The sequence below is a fragment of the Mesocricetus auratus genome, unplaced genomic scaffold (genome assembly GCF_017639785.1).
Source record: "Mesocricetus auratus isolate SY011 unplaced genomic scaffold, BCM_Maur_2.0 Super-Scaffold_100013, whole genome shotgun sequence".
NCBI lineage: Eukaryota > Metazoa > Chordata > Mammalia > Rodentia > Cricetidae > Mesocricetus > Mesocricetus auratus.
The window spans coordinates 70,321,281-70,335,417 of NW_024429196.1; the positions used below are offsets into that span (position 1 = coordinate 70,321,281).

The window sequence follows — 14,137 nt, forward strand, 5'->3', positions numbered from 1 at the left end:
GACTGGATGTCCTGGAACTAGTTCTGTAGACCAGGCTGACCTCAAACTCAAGAGATCTGCCTGCTTCTGCCTCCCAAGTGCTGGGATTAAAGGTGTGTGCCAACACCGCCCGACTATTATTCCCATTTTAGTTTACTGATTAGCATCATATTCTAGTAAAATTAAGTATTACATTATTTAACGCAAAAAATAATACTAAGGTTCACAGACACAAAAATCATGTATCTACAGCAAGTCCTACAAAAGAGAAATAAAGTTTGTTAACTTCAAGGAAAAAACTTCAACTGCATTTAATATTTACATAGCAGTCAAGCAGAGGGAATAATATTTATTAACCTAATTTTCATTGTGACTTTTTTCCTTTTATTAACATCATCAACTTACCCCTGTTACTAAATCCTTCAATGATCAGTAGACTTCTCTTCTCTACTCAATGGTAGAACACTAAATGATAAAACTGAATTTTCTGGTGATTCTTCAGAACAAAGAGAATCCATTAATATACTTCACAAGCAAGTGCCACCTCCTCAGATGGAAATGGATCAGGTAGTCATAAAAGAAGATCTTCAATCTGAGGAGGATGAGGAAGAAATTAAAGGGTATATGGATCACAAGAAAGAAAGCCCTGGGCCTACTAAGCTTCACAGTGATGAGGAAAGAGCAGAGGGCAAGCTGAGGCCAGTGGTGGAAGGGCAATCAGCACATCAACCACTCTACCATGGACAAGAGGAGGAAGAGGACGATGAGGAAGAGACTGAGAGGGAAGGAGAGAGGGAAGAGGAAGAGGAAGATGCCATAAGAGGAGACGTGTTCCGAATGCCCTCCAGGTTAATGCCTGGTACCCCAAGAGGCAGGCCACGCCTGCCGGGAAGCTGTGTCCTGTCCTACAGGACCATCAGCTGCATTCACGCAGCCTTCACCCAGATCCCACCAATAACAGCTCCAGAGGTAACAAGCCTGGAGCTGGCTGGTAAGAGATGATGATTTATTTTGGGTTCATATAGAAATGGTGAATTTTGATGTCCTATGAATATTGTTTTAATTTAATAGGAACTAATTGTATTGTCTTCATATAGGTCAACTGTGCAGAAGAGATAGGCACACAGTGAAGAATGACTCAGTTAGATTTAGAGCAAACTAACCAAATGGTGATTTCCCAAGGAACATTTGAAAAATCACTTTGATGGGGTACACTTTGTCTATATCATAAAGCTTTATTTATAATGTATAGTTATATAAGTTTTTATAAATGTGAGTATTACCACAGTTCAGATTAAGAACATTTCCATCACTCCCCAAATTCCTCATATCTCCATCTCCTCCACTTGTGGCCACCATAGAAACTGACCTGTTTTCTGTGTTTATTGATTTGATTTTTGAGTTTTACTAAGTAGAATCACACAGTAGGTAGCCCTGCGTTTAGACTTCTAATGCTTTAGAAACCTCTAGTTCATTTTCCTTTATTGCTGAGCAGTGTCCTGTTGTATAAGTCAGCTAGAGAATATGTGTCTTTTTTTTTTCTTCAGCTTAAGGCAATTTTGTGTGTAGCTGCTAAGACATCCATACACAGATGTTTGTAGGGACCTATACCTTCATTTCTTACTACTCCTAATACAGCACAATGAGCTGAGAGAGATGGCTAGACATTTTTAAGAAACAACCCTACACTTTCTACAGTAGCTGTCCCATTGCCACAGTCTATTCCATAATCTCAGTGATTGCATCCCCAGCTGTTTTCTTTCCTTTAGCCATTCCAATGAGAATGTAGTGACCAGACCTTTTACCCATGTCTTTACCAGGACCAGGGAATGTTCTGAGTGGTGGAGTACTAAGATCTCATTTGTATGAGTGTCTGGCATATAGTGCCCTTAGGATACAGAGCTGAGGAGATCTGGATGTGTCTAAGATATATGCGCAGGAATGGAAATCTGCAATAGGACACTGCTAGTGTCAAACACATTTCTGTGGTCTCCTTGACAATAGATTTTCATGTGAAATCACTTAAAAAATTCAAGTGCTTGGCAAAGTGTTCTCCTGTGGTCTATTTGGTAGGTATCCTCTGCCTTATAGAAATACAATTAGTGAAAGACGTAAGTCAGGGAGAGATATGACCCATATAGGGTTATATAGTCTTTGTCTTACAAGAAGGTGTTTAAAACCATTGATAACTGTACCTAGCCAAATATTAAGACAAAAGTACATACAATAGATGGATGTAGGATCCTTTAGCTTGAAGACAAAGGTATACTATCAGATATGGTTGAGCGTATGAGACAGGATCTTACTAAGCTTCTTTTACAGACAAGGAAACATGCTCAGACACTGAGTGTTTCTTCTTTGATTTCTTGGAGACAAACAGCATCATGTTTCTACATCCAGGGAAATGGTAATGGAAAAATATGAAGGAAACAGTTTTTGTCTACACTCAGAGAAACATACCTTTGTTGTGAATCCACAATGCTACTAGCCCTGTCCAACAGATTACTGTAGTTATTTTAAGTAGCTTCATCTGAAACATGAGGTCTTGATCAAGACACACTTTTGACTGTTATCTCATCCCAATCTTGTTAATTTTCCAAGTATGCATCTGTTTATGCATTTCCTGTCCTTGTTCCCGAATATTGCTTTTCTTTCCATATAAAGCTCTCTCAATATTCATGTAGATAGAGACATGCACACACACATATATGTATATATATATGTCTATTATGCACATGTTCCTAATACAACTATTGTACATCCTAGGGAATTCAATCATTTCCATTCCGGACGAAGCATTTAATGGATTACCAAATTTGGAAAGGCTTGATCTGAGCAGAAATAATATCACTTCTTCAGGCATAGGTCCAAAAGCATTCAAGGTACACATTTCTGTTAGTATGTAACAAGATGACTTCTACTGGCTTTAGTTGGAGGTGCGGAAGGGAAAAATAAACAGAAAGGTTTTTTATTGTTAATTTTCTTCTACATTGTTACTTCTCTGATGTCCTTAAATTATTTCTCTTGCTTATAGTTTGTTGCTTTACATATGATAATGTTATGAGATTAGCAACAATAAGATGAGACATAACTAATGTTTTGAATTTAAAGAATAGTTTCTCCCCAGTAGGTGAAAATTGACTGAAAGTCTGGTCTCTCAGTGTGTGAAGAATTGTCCAGCAATGAAGGAGAACATATTTAGAGCTTCTATTAAAATGGTCAGGCCGGTAAAGTCAAGTTTTCTTACTTCTGCACAGTAGAAAGAATGTGGCGGAGAATATTTTGGCAGGGAGAGTTTAAAAAACAAATGAGCTCAATGAAGATTAGCATGAAATAGATTAGGAGGAGGAGTGAAAGAGAAAGGACAGCAAACATACAAAGGAAACCTGTGAAGAAAACAGATTTGACTGAAATTTCTTTTAGAAAAGGAGAAAATATTCATCTAGATCAGGGAATTTCAGGGAACCAAAAATAGAAGCAAGAGGAGAAAGGTTGGCATGCACAAACGAGATCACATAAATTATGTACTTTGAAGTCATATGTAAAGTACACTGTTAATTTCTCCCCCCTCTGGATAATATTCTGGGTCTTCAATCTGCCCTTGAAACAAATGACTGGCCTCCAGGATTCTCTCCTAGTTATCTGGAGTCTAGGCAGGCAGATGGGGGGGCTCCCAGTGCCTGCTTCATTGGTCTCCATCCTTCTGAGCAAACAACAGCTGGCACAGAGGGTCAATATCTTTCTTATACTTCAATAAAAGAAAGATGTCAATTATCTGTTTCTTGATTTGAGGATTTTCTGTCCTGATAAAACTTGGAAATGATTCCTGTGACCCCCGGAGAAAGCAATCATTCCACAAGACTTCAGAAAAATTTATTCACTTCCGCTCTCCACTTTTGGTGGTGCAGGATATGCCCGCAATGAGCATACAGTTAGTAATATGGAAACATACTGTTCAGATAGTCAGCTGTTTGGGTACCCATATACTACCTGAAATATTTTATATTTTTATAACTTAAACAGTTTTTAAATTTAAATATATTTTGATCATATTTTTCCCCTCCAAGTCCTTCTCCCTCTCTCTGCCCACCTGAATAGTGCTATTTTATAATCATTTTTCTAGCACAAATATTAGTACAAATAGGAAGCTAAAATTTATAAATACATTTAAATTAATTATTAGCATTCACAACAGGTTCAAATTACTGCATGCAGTTAATGAAACTTCTTTACTGCTAAGAAGGTAAAATCTCTGCCCTCATAAAATAAGACTGACCATTATATGGAAAATAGTGTGAAATAGCTGTGGCTGAAAAAAATGGTAATTATAAGATTTGTTTTTTAAGTTTTTGAAGAAGTTGATGCGTCTGAACCTGGATGGAAATAATTTGGTACGCATTCCTTCAGAATTACCATCTACACTAGAAGAACTTAAAATAAATGACAACAATCTCCAGGCTATCGATGAAGACAGTTTATCAGGTATTTAAATCCTGTGTGTGTGTGCTTTGCAGACCAGAGGTAAATGATGTCAGGTGTCTTCCTCTATCTCTCTTTCTCTTTTTTTTTTGAGACAAGGTCTCTCACTGAACTTGGATGATTGGCTGGACTGGCTGGCCAGTAAGTCCACAGGATCCATCTGTTTCTGCATCCTAGAGTGGGATTATAGGCATGTCCTGCAACATTAGCTTTTACCAGAGTGCCAGGGTCTGAACAACGGTCCTTATGCTTTAACAACTAGCCTAGCACTTTACCCTCTGAATCATTTCCCTAGGCCAATACTTTTTAAATGATATCTATTTTTATAGCCATTCTCCTGTTATCCTATAGAAATTGACTTTCAGTACTGCTAAATGCATAATTTTGGGTTACTGCACCATCAAATTGATAAACTAACTTTAATCACTTACCCCCAAAATATGCCTCCTATTGCCTTGTCAATGTCTTCCTGTCTTTAAACAAACCAAAAAAACCTCTCCTAATCGTAAGTAAAACTTTTCCTCAATGATGCCAGGTGTTCATCACTCACAGCACAGTGACTCTCTTACAAGCCCTTAATATGTGAGGAGTTGCACTAACACCCCCTGAGCACCATGTTATTTGGGGGCCTCACTGTACCCATAAGCATAGCCACTTCATTTTCTGTATGCTGGAGCCTCATCCAAGTGTATGGAAACTCTGTGTAAAGAAGGAATGAGTGTGCACTATGTGTGAGACAGGTGATGCATACAGTGGAGGAAGAAGTTTCACAGTAGCAGCCTTGGCAGCTCTGTTCTTGAGTGTGTCAGTTGACGCCCTGCTAATTGCATACCCCATGACGTAGGAGGTGAAGATGTCACTACAGCTTGGCTTTCTGATGGCCACTCCAGTGCAGCGTGTTTAAACATGCTGGAGTGGGCTCCTGTTCTTTCTCTAGTGATAGGCACTGAAGCTACCGAACTGCAACTGCACAGAAGTGTCGTTGTGTGGGAATCCCAGCACCTTTGAATAGCTTGGTTTTCTTTTCATTTTCATAACCAGCTAGCATTGCTCTGGAAGTATAGTGCCCAACACTTTCTGCTAACTTGAGTTGAAACACAGTTTTTAAGCAATATTGAAAAAAGCACATATAAAGGGGAAAAAAAACATTCCAAGTATTACTTCTGTTAACTTCCAAAAAACTTCATAGGGAAAAAAAAACTTCCGTTGATGAGAAAGAACAGTAATTATGAGAATTGCCAAATGTGAGGATTACATAGTTATGGAAACATTCAGTTTCCAGATGGACTTGAATGTGCACATGAAAAACATTAATAAACAGATTTTGATGGGCTTTGTCATATGGAGAGGACACTGGAAACTTTAATTTCTAAGTGCTGTTTGACTGAAAGGAACACAGAACTGAGAACAAGCATATAAATAGTCTATGTAAACTCTGTTTACATTTCTAGCTCTGCTATTAAAATGATACCCTATTAAACTATAAATTACTGATTTTTCTTTTGGAGTCAGGGTCTCACTATGTAGGCTAGGCTGCCTTTGAACTTACAATCTTTCTGCCTCAGTTTTCGGGGTGCTAGACTTACAGTCATGTCTTACTATACACTTCCTATTTTGAAGTATTTCTCATATTTCCCTGGACTAGCTTCTCAGCACACTTTGTCCCTCTCAAACAAATACACTGTATTTCCAGAGTGTTGATTTGTACTCCCTGAATGGACTGGGAGTCCATTCTCTCTTATCTCTATGCACTAAGCACAGTGGAAGCTGTATTTTTATACTGGTATCCAGTAAAGAAGATCTCTTCTGCTCTCTCACATAAGACCTCTCTCCATATCACTGGGTGCCTGGGTTCTTAGTCCTGCTGTGTTTTGGCCCCTGAGATGCTGGATATTCCTTGGCTGAGGCAGCTGCTGGGTTCCCTTGCCTCTGGTGAGTTCTGCTGCTGTGGATAACAGCAGCAGGTGAGCCTGAACATGACCTCACCCAGGGCTGTGACACGGCCTTTCTGTGTATTGCCTCTAAAAACCACTATTCTTTAGCCATTCTTCCCTGCGAATACTCACCAATGGTCACCCACCAATCACAGATGCAGAGAAATGGAAAACCAGGAGAAAAAAGGCACATGAAAGAAAGAGACAATGCTAGATGCTGGAGGAACTGTAGGCAGGATGGGCTGGTAGCCCAAGTGTTGAGAGAGGTTGGTGTACAAGGAGGAGTACAAGTAAAAACTATCTAAGACTATCTAAGACCCTGAATGTATGCTAAAGGGCAGAGGGAGGAAGGGGCAGGGGAAAGCAGGATGTGCTTCAGAACATTCCTGTCGTGCCTCAAGACAATCAAACCAAAGTCACCTCACGTTGACTGCTTTAGTCCACGAGGAACACTGACACGCCATTGTATCTACAATGGGTCATGATCTTACGCACAGCAAAAGTCTTTTACATCTATTTTCTTGTTAAGAATCTTTTCAACAGTGACCTCAGATCTAACCTAACTAAAATGTTCTTTACCCCAACATAACACACACACACACACACACACACACACACACACACACACACACACACACACACACCCCGAGGGTGGGAGGGAGGGAGGGAGGGAGGGAGGGAGGAAGGGAGGAAGGGAGGAAGGGAAGGAGGGAAGGTAGGAGGGAGGGAGGGACGGACAGCACAGCTGGGTAGTGGTGGTGCACTCAGGAGGCAGAGGTGGGTAGATCTCTGTGAGTTCAAGGCCAGCCTGGTCTACAGAATGAGTTCCAGGACAGCCAAAGCTATAACAGAGAAACCCTGTTTCATACCCCCACCCCTCCCAAAAAGAAAACAGCATAGACAGGAACACAAAGCACTCTGAACTTGTTTCACAGGATGTCATGTAATTACTTCTACTCTCCATTTTCAATGGAGAATGTCTCTATACTTCAAGATCTCAACCTATATATTAGAGAAATACTACATCCTCTGTACTTTAATTTTGGAAATAAGATACAAAGAAACATAACTCTGGACAGTTTCCTGGCTGCTGTCCCTATTTCCTGTAACCCAATCCTTAATTGATTCTAAGTACTACCACCAGAGTAATCTGTTCTTATGTGGCTTTTGTCATAGCATCCTCATTTCTGCAATTGGGTATACAGAGAATGAGAGCCAGACCTACATCAAGGGCACAATGGCATTCCTTCTGAACAACAATTTTACCCTGCTACACATAGCTCACCTCAGGGTGTGGCCTCCATCCCAGCAAGCTCAAACATGCCTTTTACCTGCATATGTTCACTTGGCTTTTTCAACCTGAAGTGCCTCTTAACTCTATCTAAATCTCTGTATCCATAAGAGACTATCACTTCCACACCACTCCCAACCACACGGCATCTCCTAAAAGCTTCAGGCGTTTATTTCTACTTCATGTGACTGTCTTTCTTTGTTGTTGCACAGAACAGGCCTAAGCTGCACAGGGCGGTCATTGCAATGCTGATGACAGAGGTTGAGCAGGAAAACATCCCATTTTCAGGGAATCCTGTCTACATCCTGAACCTCTGACTTAGAGACCCCTGGGTATGTCACTGTTGAGTGGTGCACACTCTATCTGACCTACATGACACCACTCCTGAGGCCAGTAGAAACAGTGAAGGAAAAAAAAACCTTGTTTGTATAAAGGTCTTCCTTGGTAGTTCAGTCTGAATATATGGAGACTTCTGATAATCTTCTTAAACAAAACAATACACCATTCATTTGGCTTTGTCCTGTGGCAGTAAATGAATAAATTCCTACGATAGGAATTTATTACTTTGATATGTTTCTCCTCCTCTTCCTCCTCCTCCTCTTTCTGTGAGATAGTAACTCACTATGTAGCTCTGGCGGTCCTGGAACATCCCTATGTAGACCTGGCTGGCTTCTGTTTCCTGAGTGCTGTATATTCTAACTTATATTTCTAACTCCCTTGTTGAGAGATTGAGGGTTTGTGAGGAATGTTCTGTGTTACAGAGAATGGAATAACCATCCTATCACATTGCCAATTCATACCTACATGCATTTGCAGATGCTTCTGATAAATGCATGTCCTTGCCCACTTGAATTCTAAATCCCTGTTTGGGAAGTGTCTTAATCATGGTCACTATTGCTGTGATGAAATACCATGACCAGAGCAACTTGGGGTGTGTGTGTGTGGATAGGTTTATTTGGCTCATGCTTCTACAGTACTATTCATTACTGAAGGAAGTCAGGGCAGAAACCTGGAGGCAGGTGCTGATGCAGAGGCCATGGAGGGTGCAGCTTACTTGGTTGCTCCCCATGGCTTGCTCAGCCTGCTTTCTTATAGAACCTAGGACCACTAGGGATGGTATCACCTATATTGGGCTGGGCCCTTCCCCACCAATCACTATTAAGAAAATGCCCTACAGGCTTGCCCCAGCCTCATCTTATGGAGGTATATTTTTTCTCAATTGAGATTCCCTCCTCTCAGATGACTCGAGCTGTGTAAAGCTGACATAAAATTAGCCAGTATGAGGAACATGGCCTCTACAGGTGGTCCTTACTCTTCTGTCTACTTTCTGTTCTTCCTTGTTTCTGCTCCTTATACATATTTGTTCCCTTCAATACCTGTATTATTTCCCCCAACTGTGACTCTTGTCCTGGTAGAACTGTGAAGAAGTCATGTATAAAGTACTCAAGAAAAAGATTTATGGGGGAAACAAAGATGAAGAAATTACAAATCTCCAATACACTGAATTTTTTCAAATGGTTTCTTTTCCCTTTTTATTGTTTCTTTTTTGTGCAGTGCTGAGGCTCCAGGCCAGGTCTCAGGCAAGTGCTCTGCCACTGAGCTAGTTACATCATCAGCTCAAACTGCATGCTTTTAAAGTTATTCTAATATTTGGATAATTTTGTTTTTCTAGACTTAAATCAGCTTGTCACCTTAGAATTGGAAGGAAACAATCTCAGTGAAATCAATGTCAATCCTTTAGCCTTCAAATATTTGAGGAGTCTATCATATCTACGTCTGGGAAAAAACAAATTTAGAATCATACCACAAGGTCTTCCTGCTTCTATTGAGGTACTGATGTCTTTCTTCTAATTTCTGTTTTGTTTGCTTTCTGAGACAGAATCTCACTATGTAGTTCAGGCTGGCCTAGAATCATGATCCTCCTGCTTCAGCCTCCTAAGTGCTGGACTTGTAGGCGTGTGGCATTACACTGAACTTCTAATGTTTAAAATGTATTGCAGACTATAATAATATACAAGACAAATATATCCTTTAATTATTATTGTTGTTGTTACTGTTGTTGTTTCTGGGAATCTCTGATTCAGTCTCACCCCTCCCATTCCAAACCCCGCCCCTCAGAAAGCCCTCCAAGAGTCAGCTCCTCCCCCAGAGCTGCTCAAGACCACTTCTACAGCATATTTAAGACCTGGTCGCCAGACCTGCCATGTGACCTCTCTGTTGCCTTCCCAAGAGTCACCTGGGAGTTGCTTGGCTCTGCTTTGATCTGTTTATTAAATCGGGTCTTATTATTTTGGTTTGATTTGGTTTATTGCATCAGCAGAGGAATCCCCAAACGAGGGATTTTTAAAAATACTTATCAATTATTATTGTTATTGTTGTTAGTGTGTGTGAGAGATAGACAGAGACATGCATACGTACAGGCATGCGTGTGTGCGTGCGTGCACGTGCACACACAAAGACACACACACACACACACACATCACAATGTTCATGTGGAAGTCAGAGCACATTTGGAAGTTGGAAGCTGGTTTTCTCTCTTCTACCATGGATTGTTGGGCTCAAATTCAGGTTGTTAGGCTTGTGTGGCAAGCACTTATTACCTACTAAGCTATATTGTTGGCTCCAAAACAAATATCTTAGAAGACTACTGTAATATATATTAAACTCAATAGAGTTGTAATGCTATATACAGAATTCACTATCATCTGAGTATGAGATGCATCTGATAAAATGAAAAATGGCAATGATGACAGCTCTTGGGGGGGGGGGAAGAGACAGAATAAATTATCCCAATCCAGAACCAGCAAGTTTAACTACTTAACCCCTGTCCTACTTAGGGTTTCTATTGTTGTGACAAAACACCATGACCAAAGAATCTTGGGGAGGAAAGGGTTTATTTGGCTTATACTTCCATAGTACAGTCCACCACTGAAGGAAGTTAGGACAGGAACTTAAGCAGGGCAGGACCCTAGAGCTGATGCAGAGGCCATGGAGGAGTGCTGCTTACTGCCCACATTGGTAAAACATATACATGTGCAACTTAGGTGATTAAAAAAATAATCAATATTCTCCTCACCGTGTCTGAACTTTCTAGCCTGGCTTCTGTCTCTCCAACGGGACCTGTTTCTGCCAATCTTGGCTATTATGGGCACACAGTATACAGCACATGCTGTTTGTTATAAATCCTTTAAAAAACATTGCTGCAGGCCAGCCTTACATCATGGTACATCTGAAGACTGTTACATATCAACTTTCTTGTAGCTTCAGAGTCTTCAGCACATAAATGAGTATTCCAGAACCTACTTAAACACCCCTTCCTGGGATTTATTTAGGTTGGAATTTTCTACTTTAAAAGGCTCATGAAGTGTTTCTGATGTATTCTTAGTTTGGAAGCCTCTCATGTAATTCATCCCTTAAGTACACAAGACAATAAAAGCAAAAAAAAAAAAAAGCTAAACATTCCTTTATGTACTACTAACAATTGTCAAAATTAAGTTATAAAAGAAAATAACCAAGATATGAATAAAAAGTTACATTTAACATAAAAGCCAATCTATGTATGCTTTCTAACTATAACCAGAAAAAATTTAGTAATTCAGACCCTTTAGTAAAATTTTTTTTCTAATACCAGCAACTTAATGAATGTTAACTTTATGAATAAGTAAATTATAACTCAAGTCTAAAAACATGAGCCTAAAATAATTATAGCGGCTATAGAGTAGTGGGAAGTTAAGGCTCAGTTAGATTGGCCTCTCATGCATTTAGCTCTGGAACCTAGGGGGAACATTATTCTCTCTATAGGTCTATCACTGGTGAGTTGTGATTATTTCTACCCCCAATTTTCAGTGTTCTGAAGTTCAAGTGACATAAGTAATGTGTTTTGTTTTTTCTGAGACAGGGTTCTTTGTTTAACAATCATGGATATCCTGAACTTTCCTTGTAGACCAGGCAGGCCTCAAACTTAGAGATATGCCCGCCTCTGCCTCCCAAGTGCTGGGATTAAAGGCATGTGCCACCATGCCTGGCTAATGGAGTTTTGTAAGTCAGAAAATTTATACAATTATATGGTATGCTGTAATATTATATTACAGTGAAAACCCAAGTTTACTTGGATGAAGAGATTGCTTGGTAAAATGCTTGCCACATAAATGTAAGGATCCAAGTTTGATTCCTAGCAAGCATAAAAAGCTGTATGTGGTAGGTAGTATGTACCTGTCTTCTCATCACAGAATGGGGAGACAGAGGGATCTCTGGAACCCACTAGTCCAGCTAGTCTAGACTGAATCAGTGATCCCTAGGCCCAATAAGACACCCTGTCTCAAACACTAAAGTGGAGAGTAACTGAAGAAAATACCTGACACTGACCTTTGTCTTACACATGCTCTGCAGGAATGTGTATGCATACACACTCATACTCAAATATGCAGATGCATAAGCACAAATTAAATTTATTCCATCCTATAATCATGGCAGGCAGCACTTTTTATTTTGCTAGCTGTAAAACATGACATCTTAAAAGTATGAACTCACTTGAAATAAAAATAAGACTTTAAATAATACTAATGAGAACAGTTTGTTTTAGTTTTTATGAAATTGGATATCACTGCACACAGGTAGAAGAAAAATAATATTTTCTTTTATTTATAGGAATTATATCTAGAAAATAACCAGATTGAAGAAATAACTGAAATTTGTTTCAATCATACCAGAAAGATAAATATGATTGTACTACGTTATAATAAAATAGAAGAAAGTCGGATTGCTCCTTTAGCATGGATAAACCAAGAGTAAGTATCTTCCACAATTTAACTTCCTTGGCATCCTCCCCATGAAACTGTTACTCTTAACTCCAAAACTTACCCATTTCACTGAGTTTCCAAACCATTTATTACATAAGTGGTATTATGACCACTACTTCCTGTGGACTTGCTACATGCTAAACTAGCAAGAAATGGGAGTTGACTCAACAATCAATGCCTACCTCACAGGCTGCCAGTTTAAATGGTATAGTCCTCTGTACACAAGAGGAGTGCTGACACCCTTTTTCTTAATTATTGGACGGAAATAATGAGCTGCAGAGGCCAGGCCTGTCTTCCTACACTATATTGCTTTCTTCTTTGGTCCAAATAATTTCTCTATCTCAAGAAGGCTTTGTTTGATAGTAGAGGTACAAAATAGAATCCGCCTTCTAGATAGGAATCAACAACCTATTTGTAGTCTTTAACAAAGAAGGAATGAATTGAAGGCAAGCCCTGTCTGATATCATGTCCAATGGATATGTCCAAACGTAGGTTAAATGTTTACATAAGGGTATGTTCCCAAGATGACTAGCCTGGGAAATGTTATTTACAGAAAAGAGGCTTTGGACCCAGCTGGAGGATAATGAAGTTCTTTGTGAATAGAGTGATCTTTATTGGGTGAAAAGGGCTGGGCAGAAGCCCTTGTAGACTAGGGGAAGCTTCTGAAATAAAATAGGAAGCTCACCACATCCCAAGACTTCCCAGTGCATTAACACTTCTACATTCCTCTACTTAACCCTAATCCTTTTATCTCACCCCAAGTCCCTGCTGTGCCAGATGATAAATCAAATAATGAATGTGTAGGCAACCCTTATCCCCATCACAAATCAGGAAACATCATTACTAGAAACACTAGAAACAAAGACTCCTGGATTTCATTTGAGTCAACAATTTGAACTGAGTTTCCCCATTTCCCAAAGGATCTGAGTGTTTCCACCTGAACTCTGATGCATATCCCTGGTAATAATGTGACCTTGGGGGCCAGACAGACCCAGGCAGGCATAAAATTTGCTTCTGTTTAGGATCATCAGGATGGCCAGTCAGTCTCTTAAACTTCCTTATTCTGTTCACTTTTCCTTTGTTGCAGAAATCTTGAATCCATCGACCTGTCCTATAACAAGCTTTACCATGTTCCTTCCTATCTACCCAAATCTCTGCTGCACCTAGTACTAGTTGGAAACCAGATTGAACGGATCCCTGGCTATGTGTTTGGGCATATGGAACCAGGCCTGGAGTACTTGTACCTGTCATTTAATAGACTTGCTGATAATGGTGTGGACCTAGTATCCTTCTATGGGGCATATCATTCTCTGAGAGAATTATTTCTGGATCACAATGACTTAAAATCCATACCACCTGGAATACAAGATATGAAAGCACTGCATTTTCTGAGGCTGAACAACAATAAGATTCGGTAAATTTTGTGTTTTTCTAGTATCAATTTAAATTTTGGTTTACAAATTAAATAAATAACCATAATATGAACTTTAAGATTTATTTTGAATAAAAAACTGGTGCTAATATTAGATATAAACAAAATTGGCCATGTTAGTAATTACTAAAATGGAATACATATGTGAAAATTCACAATGATTTCCACTTTTGTGTTAATTTTGCAAATTTCCATTGTATTAAGTAGAGTATTATTACACAAT

General features: G+C 39.4%; 2 protein-coding genes across 5 annotated transcripts in view; one reads left to right on the forward strand and one right to left on the reverse strand.

Moving 5' to 3' along the window:
- The window catches only part of LOC106020806 (centromere protein P), a 193,318-nt gene that overhangs the window by 52,201 nt on the left and 126,980 nt on the right, over positions 1-14,137 (reverse strand).
- Positions 1-14,137, forward strand: part of Ecm2 (extracellular matrix protein 2) — a 33,102-nt gene that overhangs the window by 18,027 nt on the left and 938 nt on the right. For 2 of the 4 annotated variants that reach the window (XM_040755950.1, XM_040755949.1), the window contains exons 4-9: positions 413-970; positions 2,746-2,861; positions 4,326-4,461; positions 9,356-9,513; positions 12,331-12,470; positions 13,570-13,896. In XM_040755950.1, coding sequence (XP_040611884.1) covers positions 413-970; positions 2,746-2,861; positions 4,326-4,461; positions 9,356-9,513; positions 12,331-12,470; positions 13,570-13,896 — 1,435 coding nt within the window. The remainder of the gene's footprint in view (positions 1-412; positions 971-2,745; positions 2,862-4,325; positions 4,462-9,355; positions 9,514-12,330; positions 12,471-13,569; positions 13,897-14,137) is intronic. The other 2 variants (XM_040755951.1, XM_040755952.1) reach the window with 2 other exon arrangements.